This window comes from Ovis aries, chromosome 5 (genome assembly GCF_016772045.2).
Source record: "Ovis aries strain OAR_USU_Benz2616 breed Rambouillet chromosome 5, ARS-UI_Ramb_v3.0, whole genome shotgun sequence".
Lineage (NCBI taxonomy): Eukaryota > Metazoa > Chordata > Mammalia > Artiodactyla > Bovidae > Ovis > Ovis aries.
Genome location: NC_056058.1, coordinates 71,407,119 through 71,428,358, shown reverse-complemented (window position 1 = coordinate 71,428,358; position 21,240 = coordinate 71,407,119). Strand labels below are relative to the sequence as shown.

The 21,240-nt window shown below is 40.3% G+C and overlaps 1 protein-coding gene across 2 annotated transcripts in view; it reads right to left on the bottom strand.

Moving 5' to 3' along the window:
* Positions 1 to 21,240, bottom strand: part of GABRG2 (gamma-aminobutyric acid type A receptor subunit gamma2) — a 131,783-nt gene that overhangs the window by 10,279 nt on the left and 100,264 nt on the right. For both annotated transcript variants that reach the window (XM_004009044.5, XM_004009045.5), the window contains exon 7: positions 2,902 to 3,054. In XM_004009044.5, the coding sequence (XP_004009093.1) occupies positions 2,902 to 3,054 (153 nt within the window). The remainder of the gene's footprint in view (positions 1 to 2,901; positions 3,055 to 21,240) is intronic.

Sequence of the window (21,240 nt, the reverse complement as noted above, 5' to 3'; positions counted from 1 at the left end):
TACCATGACTAAACCTCACCAGCTACCACCTGTGTACTAAACTATACTCAAGTGTTACAACCTTCAAAATGACCTCGAATGTTGTGATCTGCACTTAGACAGCAGTCACTCTCTTAGCCACGTGGATATATTTATCTCGCTCCTCGAACAATGTGGATCTGTGTTTTGTGGCAATAAACCTTTAAGTTCACAGGCATTTATTGTCAACTGGTTCAACTGTTGATAGTAAACATTGGAAAAGGTAACTGGACCCAATGGTCTAAGTCAGTGTTCCTAAACCTGATTACACCTAGACTCACCTGAGGATTTTTTTTTTCATCCTAAATTCCACTACCCCACCCCCCACCCCACTGTGTGCTCTCAAGAAATTAAATAAGCATATCCTGGGGTTGGACAAAGGCAGCTGTACTTTTGAAGGCCCTCTGTTGATTGAAATACACAGTTGAACTTAAGAAGCAGTGATCTAGAGACCTGAGGCTACAAAGCTCAATTTGAGAAATGGGCTCAGCTCACCGCCCCACCTTCTCCCACAAGGGGCCCTTCAACAGGGCCTCACACCCAGAGCCACTCTAGGTCTCCTCAGCCAAGGCACACATCTGCTATCTGCTGGCAGTGGCCTTGTGAGTGCCATTTAACCTTGTGGCACCTCTGCTTCCTCAGCTCTAAACACGTGATACTAACCTTTGTTTTCATTACAGCTTCGACATGCAGTTATTCTAAAGAGTAGGGAAGCATGAGGACCACACTGAGGATGACTGGCCTACGGTGAATGGTCTGTGCGCAAGAGGCGCGCCTACCCGCCATTTGTTCTGGCCCCCTTCCTCAGCCTACTCTCCTTCCTTCCGTCTCCCACTGCAGTCTCTTGCCGGCGAGCACTCATTGATCAAGTGGTAGAAATGAGCTAGTACTGTAAGCCGTAAGAGGGCATTTTAACCAGCAGGAGTCTAGACTTCAAGGGAAGAGATTGATTTGAAATCTTTCCCTGAAGATATTTTTGGGAGGGGTGGATGGGAATGCATCAGTGTGCTTGTTCCCTCCACTCATAAGTGCACATATTACTTGAGTAATCACAGAGGGACCTGCTGTGGACCAGGCACTGTACTGGGAGTGAGGGAGACATGGATTGATACCCTGATGTGACAGACACAGAAAGCGAGTGATGTGGTACATTCTACTCACGATGACAAGTAATCGTCCTAAAAAGTAGCAACGTATTTTGGGTTTGTCTTAGCATGTAGCATTAGACAAGATATTATAATTGTTAAATACAGCCTGTAACATAAAGTACCGCCTATAACAGAAAAAATCAAAATAACCTTATTTTGAAACAGATGGGAGACTAAATTTGGTTTGGAGAAGAATAAATATGCAAATGATGTCTTTTTTTCCCAGTAATCATTGCTGCTCTCGGTTTTAATAACCTGGTACAGATCACTTTGTTAGAAAATGACTATAATTGCTAGTATTTCTGAGGCCCTACTATGTTTTGTGCTCTTTGCACGGAGTACCTGATTTAACCTAATACAAACCCCAACAGTTAGGTACAGGAAATGATATTTCACATGTGAATGTGGTTTGTAGTAAAATGTGGCTTGTAGAGACTAAAGGATGTATTGAAGGCCATACCATGTATGAAGGTTGAAATCCATTTGTTGGACTTTAAAATCCAAGCTCTTTACTATTACATGATACTGCCTCTAGCCAAAGAGTGGATAGGAATTGTGGTTCTAGTTGTCACACAGATGATGAAAGAGGATAGCAGCCTTATAATTCACTTTTCAGTCATTTTAGTTAAGTCTTTAGGAAATATTATGTAGTGTGAGAATTCTATTCCTGGACCTAGCCTCCAGTGTTCCTGTGTGTCTGTGGCTTTGTAATAATCTTTGATTCCTCTTCCTTATGTGAGGAAAATGATGTGAAACTCCAAGACAGGTATCACCAGACAAGAGATTAAGCAAACTCCAAATAATCCTTCATAGGTAATCATATTTTCTCAAAATAATCTTTTCAACAGCTCTTTTGTACTGAGCCAGTTATGTATATGTGTGTCTTCAAATGGCATCGGAATCATGCATGTTGGAATTAATCAGTAGCCAGTGGTGTGCAAGTACATGTGTAACAGCTGATTCCCTAGGGAAAAGGTGCCCCTGATTTTTTTGTGTTTATCTGTTTCCATGGTGTTAATATTTGCACCTGGGTTGATTTCAAGCTACCAAACTGGCATCACTGAACACAGTATTGGGAAAGGATAACTATGACCAACTCTAATGGGTATACAACTGCCCAGAGATCAAAACACACAAACAAAAAATTTCCTGAAAAGTTTTTTAAAAAATTTTATCCCAGTTACTTTATTTAAAAGATTAATCCAGGTCTAGTTGGGAAGATCCCTTGGCTTCCCTGGTGGCTCAGACAGTAAAGTGTCTACCTACAATGCGGGAGACCCGGGTTCGATCCCTGGGTTGGGAAGATCCCCTGCAGAAGGAAATAGCACCCCACTCCAGTACTCTTGCCTAGAAAATCCCACGGACTGAGAAGCCTGGTAGGCTACAGTCCATGGGGTCGCAAAAAGTCGGACACAACTGAGCGACTTCACTTCACTTCTTCTAGTATCCTTGCCTGGAGAAACCCATGAACAGAGGAGCCTGGCAGGTTACAGTACATGGGGTCACAAAGAGTTGGACACCACTGAGCAACTAACACTTTCAAAGCAAGGAGAGAATTTAGCAAAACAGAACTAAGAAGCTTTAAACACTGTTTCAATATGCTAGTTTAAAATAAATGGCATTTCTATGTGATTACTAACTGAATTAAAAGCAAATCAGCTTAGAAGGGGAAATAAAGATTAGTGTTGTTAAGTACTTACCTTGGGACAGTACAACACAAGAAACTGTCTCTCACCTAAAGAAGTTCTGGCTGGGACAGCATCCTTATTGATCCAAAAAGACACCCAGGATAGGACAACAATGAGTGTGCAGGGGATGTAGGTCTGGATGGTGAAGTAGCCCATTCTTCTGCTCAGGTCAAAATAGACAGTCATGACCACATAATCCCCTGGAACAGAGATGGACCATGAAAACCCTTAACAAAACTGGAAAGTGTTTCAAAATAAGCATGTATATCACTCTCATGTGCACTGGAAAATTTTAATCCACCTGCATTAAGAACAAAAAACAACAAAAAGCAAAATCCAGCCTGTATTCACTGCTATATTTAAAAGGGATAACCAATACGGTCCTACTGTAAAGCACTGGAACTTTGTTCAATCTTATGTGGCAGCCTGGAAGGCAGGGGGGTTTGGGGAAGAATAGATACATGTATACATATGACTGAGTCCCTTCCCTGTTCACCTGAAACTATCATAACATTGTTAATCGGCTATACCCTAATACAAAATAAAAAGTTATAAAAAATACCCAACCTGTACTGAATTCTGATCCTTTAGGAAGCAACGTGACTACTAGATGAAAGGAAATACCTTTGAGCATATTGCTCATATTTTCTTCATTCGGGTGATTTTTTACTTTGCCGTCTCCGCTGACTTAATGCACACAATGTAAAGTTTTATATTTGGTGCAGAGGTAGGGGAATCTTGGTTTCTACCCTGTGCCTCTCTTGCCTGCAATGAATTCTAAGATTTGTTACAGTTTCTTCTTTTTCTCAGGACCTTTCTCCATACAAACCAGAGAATTACCGTTGTGCTTGACACTAATAGATAACTATTTACTCAGTTTATAACCTAATTCCTGTGCTGAGACAATTTCTCATGTTTCCATTGAATCAAGTGGTTTTCCTTTATAACAGTTGCTTCAGTTTGTAATTTCTTGTTCATCCCTGTGGTTGTTTTTGCAACATCCGTCTCATTGTTAACTTGACTCTGCATGAGTCCACAGACTGTGCTTACCCCAGCCTTTCCCTGCCCCTGTCTCTACACGTAGCATCCCACTGGATTCCAAACAGGCACTCAGTAACATTTGTGAGTAAATGATTAAATGAACAATGTATTTATATATTTAACTATAGAGAAAGAAACCAAAAATCAGGAAGTTGTATTTTGGAACATTTTGGTGATAAAGGAATTTATATAAATATTCCAGAGAGTAGAGTAATTAAGGAATCCAAGAATAACTATACAGCTATGCATGAGAACAATGTAATGTAACACAGTCCCAAGTCTCTGTAATTTGTTAAGATCATGATACATGCATTGTTTCACTTTACAGTAGCAACTATAAAGTAGTCATATAGTATATACCATATTGTACCTTATAGCTCAGACTGATATAAGAGAACACCACTTTCAAGAGAGCAGATCATCGGCTATATCCCAATACAAAATAAAAAGTTATAAAAAATATCCAACCTGTATTGAATTCTGATCCTTTAAGAAGCAATGTGACTACTAGATGAAAGGAAATACCTTTCAGCATATTGCTCATATTTTCTTCTTTCGGGTGATTTCTTAATGTGTATCTGCTCTCTTAATGTGAGGGGGCACATGAGGCTACTTTTCAAATGTTGTTTTTTCCTTCCTTATAATCTGTCCTAAAATACATGGACAGTGAAATCCAGATCACATTTTTTTTTAATTACTTGACTTCATGTCTGTGTTTCTCTACTTACTTAGATGATTTAAATCTGATTTGAAGATAAGGCACTTTAAAGAAGACTGACTTAGCTGAATGAATTATTATTACTTAGTCTACTCCTTCCTTCCCTCTCTCCATCTTCACTTCACATTCTTCTAAGCTGCTGAGACAGAAGACCCTTCACTGGGTACTCCTTGAGGGAGTCAAGATTCTCTGCTAGCCCTGCAGTATTTCCTAAGTGGAGCTATGATTACTTCCTAACACTGCCCTTTGGTGGACGGATAGACTGTCACTTGTCTGAGTCAGGCCTGGTTAAGGCAGTCATAGTGACCCAGATACTAATTACGGAATTAAGTTCCCATTAGAACATACAGTTCCCTTTCTGAGAGCTGTAATTTGCCGTTATTTAGCAATTATCTTTGAAAAGTTAAAGGTAGGAATTTTCTTATTGATCATAAATAGATTTGTGTTAGTTCCCTGAGATGATGCTTTTCTGTGTTGATTTATTTGGGTTTAGGCTATGGTTTTTTCCTGTGGTCATGTATGGATATGAGAATTGGACTGTGAAGAAGGCTGAGCGCCGAAGAATTGATGCTTTTGAACTGTGGTGTTGGAGAAGACTCTTGAGAGTCCCTGGGACTGCAAGGAGATCCAACCAGTCCATTCTGAAGGAGATCAGCCCTGGGATTTCTTTGGAAGGAATGATGGTAAAGCTGAAACTCCAGTACTTTGGCCACCTCATGCGAAGAGCTGACTCATTGGAAAAGACTCTGATGCTGGGAGGGATTGGGGTCAGGAGGAGAAGGGGACGACAGAGGATGAGATGGCTGGATGGCATCACTGACTCGATGGACGTGAGTCTGAGTGAACTCTGGGAGTTGGTGATGGACAGGGAGGCCTGGCGTGCTGCGATTCATGGGGTCGCAAAGAGTCAAACACAACTGAGCGACTGAACTGAACTGAGGCTATTTAAAGTCATAGCATTTCATATATTTGTTTGGTCTCTGCTTTTGTTCTAATCTAGAATATTCTTCAATTACAGCCTGCCTCTATTTTATAAAGATATTTAATTGCAGATGATCCCTATTAGTTTCTATCTTTTTCTTTGACCACAATATCAGAGGCAAATGTAAGTTTCTTATTCTACCTAAGAAACAGAAAGAAAGGGTTTCTTTTTAAATAATCATATTCAGGGGCACTTTTTCTTCCTAATTTTTCAAGTCCTTGAGAATTCTCTGTATGCAAATTATAATATCTTAAATAAATCTAGACAATTTTAGTAACATCTTTTTTACTCTTTATCATGCAAGTAAATGAGAATCTACACATTGCCATTAATGGTCTGACTCTTTTAAAGGTGAACTTTAATTTTGCCTCAAGTTAACAGATAATTATCTCAATTCAATTTTCCACTTCCCTTTAGGTCAGAATCTTGACTTCCCTAGCCTATTTATCTATCAATTCCTATTTTAAGGTAATAGCTTCTGAGCATCTTTCATCTTTGCCAACAAATCCGAAGCTTTTCTATCACTAGATTATGGATTCAAACTTGGGAACAGGCCATTTAAAAGCCAAGCAGCTTCACAGTGACAGCCTGACATCTGTCTTATCTCTAAGGCCACATCACTTTTTGTGTTTTTTAAAACTCTCAGGCTGAGAAGCCTATAAAATCAAATCCCCTGAAAGTGCCGCATCAGTGATTTCCCCAAGTCCAAAAGGTTTAAATACCCACCAAGTCAAAGGTGGTTATTTCAGCCACTTCAAATTTATTCTATTGATTTATTCTAACATGATACTTAAAGCCATAGCATCTTAAAAAAATTTAGTTTGGTTCCGTGTTTTTGTCCTTGTTAATGTAATAGAATGTAATAGAATGTAATAGAATGTAATGTTCAGACACTGAGCTGAATAGTTTGCATATATTTTCTTTAAAATTCCTAAAATTTTGTCATGATGGTGAAAAAACTAAGATTTCACCTGGTTCCTCTCCCATGATTCTTACTCCACTTAAATATAGTTGAATAGAGTATATATTACTCTACTGGATTAATTTTGAAAGCATAATTTGTGTTGATATACTCTAGTTTCCTTTCTCTAGTCTCTTTATTTTTCAATAAATATTTTTAATCACTTTTATGCAAAGAGCACTAAATTAGGTAACATGGAAACTAAGATCTATGAAACCTCAGAGACGGATTCTAAATTAAATGGATTGAATGAGAACAAGATTATTTCATCTCTTACTACAACTCAGAGAGAGGTATTGAGACAATGCAGTGCATTTTCCTTTATCACTCCTTGATACACACTTGAATCTGAGGCCTGGTTCCACAGGGCTGGTTTTGACTACAGGAAGGTAGGAGAGTTCACTGGCTGCAAATTCATTTGGGGAAAAGGGTTTTCTGAGATTAGATCTATACCTCACCTAACACCCAACAATACATTTGAGATGTATGAAGATTCAGATTTAAGCATGAATATAAATACTACCCAAGAAAGAAATGTAAGAGAACACCTTCATGATCTGAGTGTGGAAGACACTTTGTCAAAGCACAGCATAAAATACAGAAAGCATGAAGAAGAAAAAAAGTATATCATGTTTAGAACTGTATTATTCTTCTTTAAATAATTTTGAAAGGCAAAATACTGCATTTGAATAAAATATTACCTCTATAAATAAATCAAAGCCTAATATCACTGATATGTAAGTAATTCTCATGAATTATTGAGACAGAGACTCACATTTTTAACTGGGTTGAAAAAATGAATGAACAATTCATAGACACTAAATACAAAGAAAGATTCTCAACTTCAATAGTGATCAGTGAAATGCAAAGTAAAATAGTAGTATTTCACTTTTAGCCTAGAATATTGGGAAAAAATAATTTCCTATACCACAAAATGTGGATGAAGAGCAGAGCTATACACTCTTGCTAGGGGTATACACTGATGTAAACTTAAAGGTAACCTGGAAGCATATAAAATTATTTTACTTCTCTATATTTGGAATTAGCACTATAGAAAAAAACGGCTTTAAAATATTGACTTTTGATTGGCACCAAGTTTTTTTTCAAGGTTTGCTCTGTGCCCAGAAGTATGAATAGAATACTCAGTCCTTGGGCAGAATCCTAATCCCTGAGTTTATGTGCCTAGTGGAATAGAGCATAGTGGAAGAGAAAAAATTTTCAGATTTAATCATGCTGCTTACTTCTATGCTGCTGCTGCTAAGTCGCTTCAGTCATGTCCGACTCTTAGCAACCCCATGGACCACAGCCTACCAGGCTCCTCCGTCCATGGGATTTTCCAGGCAAGAGTACCGGAGTGGGTTGCCATTGCCTTCTCCCTACTTCTATGCATGACACCCCTAAGTATTCTGCATCCATCACTGGCCCACCATTCCCAGGCATGGCTTAGGCCTGCAATTCTTCTGAAATTACATTCAACACTTTTCCAGCAACTAGGTCCTTGGAGGTCAAGAGCAGGCAAAACAACTAAGCTGTAATCCTTGCCATCAGAGAGTCCTCCGGCTAAGAACGACATATGAATATAGCATCGTTACTCCACGGCACGCATGCATGCTTAGTTGCTCGGTTGTGGTGTCTCCTGCATTGGCAGGTGGATTCTTTACCACTGCACCACCTGGGAAGCCCTACTCCATGGCCCAAGGACTATATGAAACATAGCTGTTAGTTTATCTTATACACCTTGATTAGATGAAGTTTCTGGCAAGCATATTTCTAAAAGTTCTGCTTAATAATGTTAATCTTCACAAACCTTAAAGAGATCCACTCTCTTCACAGAGAGTCCAAACTCCTTAGTATGGCCTGTAAGGCTATCTGTAATTTGAATTTAATCTAGGTTTCTCTCCCTCATCATTCCCTTCATGTTCCCAAGGCCCTAAACAAAATAAATAGTTTCATTTCACACTGCTATGATTTTCCTGTCTTTATTCTTCCTGACATCTTATATCTCCCAGATTCCTACTGCTGCTAAGTCGCTTCAGTCCTGTCTGACTCTTTGTGATCCCTTAGATGGCAGCCCACCAGGCTCTTCCATCCCTGGGATTCTCCAGGCAAGAACACTGGAGTGGGCTGCCATTCCCTTCTTCACCCAGATTCCTAGCTTATCTCTTTAATCCTTTTTACTCATTCCAACCTTCCAACCACCTCCAGCACCAGCACACACTGCACACACATACCCATACTGTGACTAGACCTGTGCTAAGTGGTAGCAATCTTAAGTAAATTTAAAATTAAAAATCAATTCCTTCAGTTGACAAAGGCAATATTTCAAGGGTTTTAATATTTATTTAGAGCTAGCAAGTACTGTGGGCTTCCCTGGTAGCTCAGATGGTAAAGAATCTGCCTGTAATGCAAGAGACCCGGGTTCAATCTCTGGGTCAGGAAGATCCCCTGGAGAAGGGAACGGCAACCCACTCCAGTATTCTTTCCTGGAGAATCCCATGGATAGAGGAGCCTGGCAGGCTATAGTCACAAAGAGTCAGACACCACTGAGAGACTGACACCTTCAGTGAGTAATACAGTAGCACAGATACAAAAGTTACTAAATGATAGAAAGCTCAGTTAGATAGTGCTGGTCTAAGCTAATCTTTCTGGAAGGCATTTATACTCATGCCATTCCCTTCCAAGTTTTTCGGAATAAAATCCATACTACTCAACATAGGATTCTAGTCTCCTTTCCCCTGATCCACAACGAACCATCCAAGTTGTATCTCCCACCATTCATAATCTCTCCATTTTATGCCCACCCAGCCTGATTTACCTTCTGCACTTCCAAGGGGTTCTGTTGTCCTCATTTGCCCATGATGTCTTCAATTTCTGAAACACTCTCCACGTCTCCAATGGTATGATTCATGTATATCTCCAAACCCTTTCATTATTGCCCATTGATGTTAAAAGCTAAATTAAAAGTTTTTAACTTGTCCTGTGGGAGTTCTTATGGCATTTCCCTGACTACTCTCCAGCTTCATCTTAAATAGTTTTTCTTTATACTCCAGCCCGAGTTCTTACAGTTCCCTTAGATGCTCCCTGCTACCACTCACAAGGTGGCGCACTGGTAAAGAATCCACCTGCCACAGTTTGATGCCTGGCTCAGGAGGATCCCCTGGAGCAGGAAATAGCAACTGGCTGCAGTATTCTTGCCTGGAAAACCCCATGGACAGAGGAGCCTGGCGGGCTGCGGTCCATGGAGTCACAAAGGGTCAGACACAGCTGAGCTACTGAGCCCACACACACACCTCTTACCTTAGAGTCTTATCACATGCTGGTTCCCTCAGCTCAGTGTCTAATGTCTCCATCTCTACTTAACAACAGTCTTTCTTCAGATGTAAATTAACGTATCCCTTCATCTGAGAAGCCCTTAGTAGATCAGATGTTCTCAGTAAGATCTCGCAGCACCATATGACTCTCATAGTGCTGATCTTGCTAGCAAGTATGTGATTGGTGTGAATATTGGATTACACTCTAGATTATAATTAATCCATGAACTCCATGGAGTAACTGTAGCTATTTATCTCACTATTTTACTCTCAGTATCTAGTACAGTGCTGGTACACACAGAAGGAATCCAACAGTTATTTGTCTAATGTATAAATGTTTTAGCTCATATGGCCATGAAAAATATCGTGGGTGAACTATATACCCAAAGCATTAAGACCAGGGCAGAAATCAAGGTAGGGTTTTAAAATACTAAATTTTGCTTTAGAAACTATTGCTTCTGGAGATATTTCTTACTGGATACCCTGGTGAACTTAATCTCCAGAGATGTAGATATAAGGTCACAGAGAACTGTTAGCAGCCCTGACTGCTTGCCAAGAAGAAACGAAGGAAAATCAGCCACATCAGAGTGGCTGCATAAAGCTTATTAGAGAATCGATTGGTGATTTGAGTTTTTCAACTAGATGCAATTAGGGAGAGAAAAAGACAAAGGGGCTTGGCTGCTGAAACAGCCATCACTGTCCTCCACATTAAGTCTAATAGGTGTGTTTTCGTTTCAAAACTTGACCGTTATTATTTAATCTGTTGCTTGTTCAAGCTCACATGGTGATGAAAAAGAACAACATAGCAACTGGGGAAAATACAATGAAAAATAAAAAGTGTAATTTGTAATTATTTTCCAGGCTAAATCGATCTTTTCAAGACTTCCTCTGACTTCTCCACTGAGGAATGGGAACAGGGTTGTCAGAAAGAACAGGAGATGCTTCATGCCAGATGGCAAGGAGAAGTCCAGAATCCCTGCAGGGGTGACGTTTGGGGCTCAGCTATTGGAAAATGAGGAAAGCACACAAGGGCAGGGGGACCTGCTAAGCATGGATTTGCTTCAGCCCAAGGAGGAGAGCTTCCAGGAGGTTCTGGAACAAAGTGCACAAGCAGATTTAGTGCCACTTGAGACCAGAGCGGGAGTCGCTTGTCTCCCACAGGCTGAGGTGGGGTGGTCTGAATCTCCAAGTTCAGATGGCCCTACGTTGCTCAAGGACATTCTCCAGACAAGGGGACAGTGATACACGGTTAGCATCCAGACTTTGTAGCACCTGGAGAACGGGGCACACCAGCTCAGAGAAGGTGAGGTGAAAGAGGGGACATCAAAAGTGTCCACTGCAAGAACTGGTGTTGGGCTGCGTTCAAATGTTCTAGTCCAGTCACTTGCAGGTTGTGTAATTTTAGACAAGTATAGAAATGATGAGAGAATATACCTCACAGGGAATCATGAACATAAAAAGAATTAACATATATAGTGTGCTTGATAAGTTCCTGGTACACAATAAAAGGTCTATTAATGTCAGTTATGATTACAAAGTAGTTTAATCTATGGAAAATAATTAACAAAATTCTGGCACATATAAGCATAGAAAAAATACAGTCCATGGAATTCTCCATGCCAGAATACTGGAGTGGGTAGCCTTTCCCTTTTCCAAGGGATCTTCCCAACCCAGGACTCCCACATTGCAGGTGGATTCTTTACCAGCTGAGCCTCAAGGGAAGCCCAAGGATACTGGAGTGAGTAGCCTATCCCTTCTCCAGCAGATCTTCCCGACCCAGGAATCGAACCAGGGTATCCTTCATTGCAGGTGGATTCTTTACCAACTGAGCTATCAGGGAAGCCCAGTTTAATCTATGGAAAATAATTAACACCATTCTGGCACATATAAACAGAGATGAAATGCTACTAAACATTCAGAAAAGAATAAAAATTAGAAAGGATCCTAGAATTCATGTCAATCAATTCTATCCTCTCATAGGTTAAACAATTGAGATCCACTGAAAAAGACAGAGTTGCAGACCCAAGACTCCTGCCTCCCAAACCAATACTCTTTGGGGTAAACAGCCTGCCCATTTTGAGCCAGTGGTGAAGATCATGGAGATAACGCAAAACAGAAAGTGGGATAAAGCAAAACAGGAAGTGGAACAATTACTGAATAGGGTTAATACAGAAAGCTGGTATGGATGACTAGGAGGCCCAACCACAGCAAGAAAAATTCCTTTCATTTGCTTTTAAACCTTATATAATAGACCTGTTACTTTTAAGAGAGTGGAAACTCATTTGTCTAGAATTCCAGACTAACACAACCACCATTCTAGAATTTTCCTTCTGGAGAATAGCTCTAGATGAAAGGAAGCTCAATATTTGCAATGCCTCCAGGTAGTGAGATAGCCGATAGACAGGCTCCAGGTTGGAAATTCACATTTGGCCAGTCTCCTCTCTGCATTTCCTGAGGCAAGAGATAGGTGGTTTCTGCTGAGGAATTTATAATCAGCCTCCCCTCTCCAAAAGGGAAGTAATAACAGAAACAGGGTAAATACCCAGTCTTTGTCTCTTGTAAACACCTCAAGGAAATAATCATGGCAAGGACAAAGAGGCAAAACCCTGTCTGAGGAAAGGATAAGGGAGACATTACACACGGACAAAAAGTCTTGGAGTCAAAAATCAGGGGATAATTCCAGGTCAAAGTGAGTCTTGCTCCTCGCAGAAGCATTCACTTTGAGATCCATCAGTGTGCATGCTGACTTTCAACTGAGCTATTTCAAATTCAAAAGATGATGCTGTGAAAATGCTGCACTCAATGTGCCAGCAAATTTAGAAAACTCAGCAGTGGCCACAGAACTGGAAAAGGTCACTTTTCATTCCAATCCCCAAAAAGGGCAATGACAAAGAACTTTCAAACTATTACACACATGAACTCATTTACATGCTAGCAAAGTAATGCTCAAAATTCTCCAAGCTAGGCTTCAACAGTATGTGAACTGAGAACTTCCACTTGTTCAAGCTGGATTTAGAAAAGGCAGAGGAACCAGAGATCAAATTGCCAACATTCATTGAATCAAAGAAAAAGCAAGAGAATTCCAAACAACAACAACAACAACAACAACAACAACAAAACAGCTGCTTCATTGACTATGGTAAAGCCTTTGACTGTGTGGATCACAAACAGGAAAATTCTTATAGAGATGGGAATACTAGACCACCTTACTTGCCTTCTGCAAAACTTATATGCAAGTCAAGAAGCACTGGTTAGAACAGGATATGGAACAATGGACTGCCTCAGAATTGGGAAAGGAGTACATCAAAGCTGTATATTGTCATGCTGCTTATTTAGCTTACATGCAGAGTATATCATGTGAAATTCCAGGATGGATAAAGCATAAGCTGGAGTCAAGATTGCCAGGAGAAATATCAATAACCTCAGACATGCAGATAACATCACCCTTAATGCAGAAAGCAAAGAGTAACTAAAGAGCTTCTTTTTTTTTTTACTTCCTTTTCTTTTAGTTTTTATTTTTTTAATTTTAAAATCTTTAATTCTTACATGCGTTCCCAAACATGAACCCCCCTCTCACCTCCCTCCCCATAACATCTCTGTGGGTCATCCCCATGCACCAGCCCCAAGCATGCTGTATCCTAAGGTGAAAGAAGAGAGTGAAAAGCTGGCTTAGAATTCAGCATTCAAAAAATGAAGATCATGGCTTTCGATCCCATCAATTCATGGCAAATAGATGGGGAAACAATGGAAACAGTGACAGACTTTATTTTCTTGGGCTCCAAAATCACTGCAGATGGTGACTGCCGCCATGAAATTAAAAGATGCTTGCTCCTTGGAAGAAAAGCTATGACAAACTAGACAGCAATATTAAAAACCAGAAACATTACTTTGCTGACAAAGGCCCATATAGTCAAAGCTATGTTTTTTTCAGTAGTCGTGCATGGATGTGAGAGTGGACAATAAAGAAGGCTGAGCACTGAAGAATTGATGCTCTTGAACTGTGGTGTTGGAGAAGAGTCTTGAGAGTCTCTTGGACTGCAAGGAGATCTAACCAGCCTCAATCCAAAGGGAAATCAGTATTGAATATTCATTGGAGGGACTGATGCTGAGGCTGAAGCTCCAATACTTTGGCCACCTGATGCAAAGAGCTAACTCATTGGAAAAGACCCTGATGCTGGGAAAGATTGAAGGCAGGAGGAGAAGGGAAGGACAGAGGAGAAGATGGTTGGACGGCATCACTGACTCAATGACATGAGTTTGAGCAAGCTCCAGGAGTCGGTGTTGGACAGGGAGGCCTGGCGTGCTTCAGCCCATGGGGTCGCAGAGTAGGATACACTGAGTGACTGAACAATGACTGTGTTCACGCATACCCCAGGGGAGGGCCCTGAGACAAATTAACCAAGAGGGGACAAAGCAAAATGATTGGCCTGAGGGAACACAAAGACACAGAAAACTGCCCCTTTAGAATAAAGTATCTAAACTTCCCAAAGGTGGGACTCTCTCTCTCTGAGCTTGCCTGCCGTGGGCCTTTCTACACATACTTTTCTTTTCAATAACCTTTTTACTTTACTCTTTACCCTCTGCCTCCTTGCCTGAATTTGTTCTTGACTAGGCAGGCAAAGGCTAGGGACCTTAGCCCTAACTGCTGGTCCCTGTGGTCCAGCGGTTAGGACTCCCAGGCTGGGAAGCTGAGACACTGCATCCAGCTACCGCTCTCTGCTGCTTGCTGCAAACTGCTGCCTACTGCTGCACCCATCCGAAATCAGTAGTGGTTTTCTCTAAATTCATATGGGATCTAGGTATTTGCTAGGATCTCAGTTCTTTGTTCTCTTTTAATAGAGCACTTTTTATTAGTGTACAGTAAGTCCCCTGCATATGAACAAGTTCTGTCCTGAAAGCGTGTTCCTAAGTCCAGTTTGTTCCTAAGTCTGAAAAAGTTAGCCTGGCTATCCAACTAACACAGTCAACTGTATAGTACTGTACTGTAATAGATTTATAACACTTCTCAGAAATAATACATTAAAGAAACAAAAATAAAACATTTTTAATCTTGCATTACAGTGCCTTGAAATGTACAGTACAACAGCTGGTGCCCAGTGAAATAGACAGAGAGCAAGCTGCACTGTCATGCCTGGCATTGATGGCACAGGTTCTGGCTCTTTGCTGGAACCAGGTGGACGTTCGCATCTTCAAAAGTTCACAACTTGAAGGTTTGTATGTAGGGGATTTACTGTAATAGCTTCTCTTCCTAACCCTCTGAAAAGGCCACCACTGATTCTTAGCTTAGTGTGGCTTTTATAATTTTGAGCCCATCATCAAATCCCAACAATGCAGCAAGTGAATCCACCTTGGGATTTATGTAAATAAAAATCTGGCTTAGAATTCTAAAGCTGAAGACACAAGTAAATGCACTTGCTACTTTGACCCATCCAAAGGAAATGCAGTGTCCCAGCATAATTAAATCTAACTCCTACAAACATCTGACTAGATACTAAAACATGTTTCACATAAGGGCAGAGTCGTTTACTGTAGCAGAAAATATACAGGATCCAGTCCCAGAATTCAAGTACTAGAGATGTCATTACCAGATACAGGGATCTGGGTGAATTGTTCAAATTCTCCCAGTAAAATAGAGATAATCACACCTATCACCAAGGCTCCAGTGAAAAACCGTATTTTTTTTAATGGTGGGAAAAGTGTTTTGTAAACTTTCAGAGACAATATATAGATGAGATAGAAGTACAGCTTCCTAAGGATCTTACCAAATAGCCTCTACGACGTTGGTAGAAAACTTCCTGTTCAGTGGTTTTCTTTTTTGTAGCTTTTTTTAAAAGGCTACCTGTAACTGCGAGGAATGATAGTAAAGCAGTCAACCTTGTTCTTGCTTATGTGACCTTTAACATATTCACCAAAACTGCTGATGCCATCATTTTAATACAGTTCACAAAATTTGTGTCACAAAAATTGTATATTCTTTTCTGTTCAACTTGGACTCTGAAGTACAGATAAATTATACAGTAACATTGCTTGAGAGACAAAGGTAACAAAATGCCCATTTATGTGTGGTTACTTCTTATGCAGAGTATCATTGTGATACCACCAGATCTCATAATGCATCTTTTTGAGAAGTCTCATTTCAGGGAAAAATTTTCACCATGAATTTCTATTCCAGTTCTTCTGGCTTTATGTTACTGACCAGAATATTTTTAATAGCTCAGAAGAGAGATACCAACAATGAACACACACCATACAGGAGTCGTATCTGTCTGTCAACTTTGATATGAAACTTAGACTGGCTTAATGGAGGTATCAGTGGAAATCTGAGAAATCCTGATAAAGATGCAGTCATTTACTTCCAGTCAATCTTAGGTACATGCTAGCTGAGGAAGGACTTTATGCAAAGTCAGTCAATCCTAAAGGAAATCAACCTTGAATATTCACTGGAAGAACTAATGCTGAAGCTCCAATACTTTGACTACCTGATACAAAGAGCCAACCACTCAATAGAAAAGACTCTGATGCTGAGAAAGGTTGAGGGCAGGAGGAGAAGGGGACGACAGAGGATGAGATGGTTGGATGGCATCACTGACTCAATGGACATGAGTTTGAGCAAGCTCTGGTAAAGGACAGGGAAACTTGGTGTGCTACAATCCATGGGATGACAGAGTCAGAAAGTACTTCACCAACTGGACAGCAACCATTTGAGTTATCATATTTATAATCTCAGAGCCACAGAAAGGGCGCCAATATGTTATATTTTACCCTTCTGGCATAGAAATGATGAGATGATACTTCTCAGGAAAAGAGTAGAAATCCTATTTGTGATCTTTGGAAAGAATATTTTCCAGTAGGAAAAGGCATGGTTCAGAATTAAGTCCCTGGAAATTGAAGTCTTTAGCCATAATCTATCAGTTCCTGTCTTCTCTCACTTTTTCCTGACCTGCTAAATAGGAATTTCCACCCTTTCAGAAGTACTGGAAGGAAAAGATTCCCCTTTGACTTCTTCCCAATTTTTTCATTCTATGTACTCTGATTGATGAAATTGGGACAGTTACAATATTTCCTAATTTGTATTTCCTTCTAACAATCACTTTTGCCTGCTCTCCATTTGCTTAGGTATCCTGAGTTAAGACATAGGCTGATTTTTAGAGGGTAATCTAGGGCTTTATCTTAGTTCCTACTATAGGGATGTAGTTGGAGCCAATCAGTTAAGCAAGTATGCTGGTCTTACACATGCTACTCTCCTTTGAGTTGGTTAATACCAAAGATTAGATTTGGATGAAATATAGTAAGAATCCCAACTGTGATTACAAATTCATCCTCTAAACCAATACTACCAGCAATGAAGATGATATCTGAACTCTGCTAAATTTATGAATGCATCTCCCAAATAGTTTCTAAGAAACAAAGGGAAATATTGATATTAGGGGGCTCAGCTGCTCATTGTAGATACAAAGGCCAGGTTAGACCTCGGTTCAATTCCTGGGTCAGAAAGGTCTGCTGGAGAAGGTATAGGCTACCCACTTTAGTATTCAAAGGCTTCCCTGGTGGCTCACATGGTAAAAAAAAAAAAAAAAAAAAAAATCCACCTACAATGCAGGAGAGCTGGGTTCAATCCCTGGGTTGGGAAGATCCCCTCGAGGAGGACATGGCAACTCACTCCAGTATTCTTGCCAGGGAAATGCCATGGACAGAGAAGCCTGGTAGGCTACAGTCCATGGTGTCCCAAAGAGTTGGACAGGACTGAGTAACTTTCACATTCACTTTTCACTTTTATACATCAGAACCCTGAAAACTCTTCTGGAGAAAGAAGCTAGCAAAAATTCTGTATTTTTTCATTGTTTTCCCTCTTTCAATGGGCCTAGCATAACTTTGCCTTTGAAGCCATACCTGATGAGTCTAACCCAGGCATTGACATTTGCTTAAAAAAACAACTCCACAGAGGCTGAGAAACCTAATGTTACCAGAATACCAAGCTTTCTAAAATGACTTTTAAAGCAGTTGGAAAAAGAACATCTGAATTCAGGCAACTGCAGGCAGTGATTGCAAAAGGTCAGATCACAAAATGTTCCCCAAGATGTCAAATCACTCCTGGGGATACTCTGCACAATTGTAGGCTTAAGAATTTGACTTCACTTGCTCTTTGCTCTATGCCCAAGCACTGCATTTTAAAGGTTCTGTTTTCTTTTTTTTTGTTGTTCCTTCCTACTGGATTTCTCTCAACCAGGAAGTTTTACATTTTGTGATCTTCAAGGTAGTTTTTAAATGTCTGTCAAAAGTCATTCAGTTCAGTTCAGTCACTCAGTCGTGTCTGACTCTTTGCGACCCCATGGACCGCAGCACGCCAGGCCTCCCTTGTCCATCACCAACTACTGGAGTTCACTCAAACTCATGTCCATTGAGTCAGTGATGCCATCCAACCATCTTATCCTCTGTCATCCCCTTCTCCTCCCACCTTCAATCTTTCCCAGGATCAGAGTCTTTTCAAGTGAGTCAGTTCTTCGCATCAGGTGGCCAAAGTACCGGAGTTTCAGTTTCAACTCAGTCCATCCAATGAATATTCAGGACTGATCTCCTTTAGGATGGACTGGTTGGATCTCCTTGCAGTCCAAGGGACTGTCAAGAGTCTTCTCCAACACCACAGTTCAAAAGCATCAATTCTTTGGTGCTCAGCTTTCTTTAAAGTCATTACTAAAATAAAAACTATCTAATATATCATAAATTATATCCATTACATGGAGTTGATTATAAAAGAACTGAATATCTCTGAATCATGGCTTTACCTTTTGGGTGGAAAGGCACTAGATTCAAAATGAGGTGACTTGAGTACTAATTTCTCTCTGGCTACAATCTAGTTGTGTGATCTTGGATAACTCACTTTTTCCTCTTTTTTCTTTACAAAATATGACTAATTCAACTAGATAATAGATCTTGTGGAAATTCTATACCAAATGTTAAATATTGTCTTAATATTTAAAATGTATTATTAGTGATGTTATTTAAATCTGTGTATTTGAAATGTATGTCCAGATTTCACCAATCAGAATTTTAAAATTTATTTTAAAAGTGAAAGAATGAGACATTTCATGAAAAAAAAAAAAAAGAAAGAAAAAATACTAGCTATTTCTTAGGTGGACATTCATCTGCTCCATAACCTTGAGCATGATATTTAAGGTCTCTGGTCTGTTTTCCCACATGGAAACATAGAGATGATGCTGCTAAGTCACTTCAATCATGTCCGACTCTGTGCGACCTCATTGACAGCAGCCCACCAGGCTCCCCCGTCCCTGGGATTCTCCAGGCAAGAACACTGGACTGGGTTGCCATTTCCTTCTCCGATGCATGAAAGTGAAAAGTAAAAGTGAAGTCGCTCAGTCATGTCCGACTCTTCGCGACCCCACGGACTGCAGCCCACCAGCCTCCTCTGTCCATGGGGTTTTCCAGGCAAGAGTACTGGAGTGGGGTGCCATTGATGATAGTCACTCTTAAATCACAGAGTCATGATGAGGATTAAGCAGAATGATTCCTATAGAGTTTGTGATAGAGACTGAGATACAGTAAGTGCTTGACACATGTTCCTGAAAGTTATTACCATTTTTTTCCTTTTAAAATGTCTTTACATAACTCGGAGAATCTTATGACCTTGAGAATTTAACTGTATATAGAGCTTTTCATTTTGATTTATATTGACCGTAAGTATTTCTGTTTTTCTCCACCTGTCATAAAATTGAGAGCCTAGCAGCAGCAGCAGCAACCTCGTTCCTTCTTACTCTAGCTTTAAACCTAAAGATTCTGCAGCTCTACCCCTGACAGGACCGCTCCTTTTGCACTGTAGTGGCCACCTGGGGTGAAAGAGAGCAGAATAAACCATTCTCTTCTTTCCCCTAAAGCTTCCCTGGTGACTCCGACGGTAAAGAGTCTGCCTGCAATATGGAAGACCTGGGTTCAAACCCTGCGTTGGAAAAATCCCCTGGAGAAGGAAATAGCAATCCACTTCAGTATTCTTGCCTGGAGAATCCCACGGACAGAGGAGCCCGGCAGGCTACAGTCCATAGGGTCACAAAGACTCAGACACGACTTTCCTTTTTAAAATGTCTTTGCATAATTCAGAGAATCTTATGACCTTGAGAATTTAACTGTCTATAGAGCTTTTCATTTGCATTTATATTTACCATAAGTATTTCTGGTTTTCTCCATCTGTCATAAAATCGAAAGCAACTTCACTTCTTTCCCCTAACAAGCCTCTGTTGCAGACAAAAGCATAAGGCCACAGGGCAGCCAGGTCAGAGAAGCTCCCCTTCACTGGAGGGCAGCAGGCTTTGAGCTCTGGGCATGAGTCTCTGCAGAATCCTTCAAGGCAAGGGTCCACCTCCGCTCTGCCTCTCCTCCACAGGCAGCATGATCGCCTCTGCCTGTCCACCAGAACACCCCTGTTGTGGACTTGATTGTGTAATTGAGGAAAATAATATGAAAGTTTGAAAAAAGTCAGCAACTATATCCACTTTCAATTATATTTGGGATTCAGGCCTCAGGGCTGTCTTGGTTTCAATTTATATGCCAGAGAACGAATTCCAGCATTGATGTGTTGTCCATGTGGAATGGTGTGTCTTTTTCATTCTATACAGGGCAGTCTAGATTAGGGGGCTGAGGCCCAGCATTTTCTGTCCACAGGGAGAAGGAGGATTTTGTTTCTGAGAAAAATAGGCCTCTGGGAGCAACTACTCTGAAAGATGGATCATGTGAATTATGGTATGTGGTATTTGCTTTCTATCTGATTTCTGCTATGGCAGGAGTGATATAGAAGATTATCAAAAGCCCTCCAAATCCATGTGGGTGTTTTTTTTGAGTTGGCACTTGCTTTATTTTCGCAGATGGTATCCTGTGTCTAATCAACATCAAGAACAATGGTGTAATGTTCTGCTCACCGAAACTGAAACTGGCCTCCTTACGTACAGAGTTTTCAGTGCTTTCATTGCTGAGTTAGAATTGGGATTTGATCCTACAGTGTCAGAGCTGAAAGAGTTTAAAGATCAGACCAGTCTCTTCATTTTACCAAAGAGAAAATGGGGCTCTGAGAAGTGCAGCTTCTTCCTGAAGGTCAAGGTTGACACCTGCACCAGGAGCTAACAAACTCAAACAAAGAAAAGGAGAGAGAAAAATCTAACTATATCTTTAATGCATAACTAAACTATGAGTTGTAAAACTGAACTATAGTCTTATGCATTAAAGATATAGTTAGATTTTTCTCTCTCCTTTTCTTTGTTTGAGTTTCTGAATAAACTTAGAGTCAACCAATCCCTGCTGTGATTGCTTTTATGATTTACAAAGAAGCATAAGAATGATACTTAATTTTAGAGTGTTACATTTGTTGCT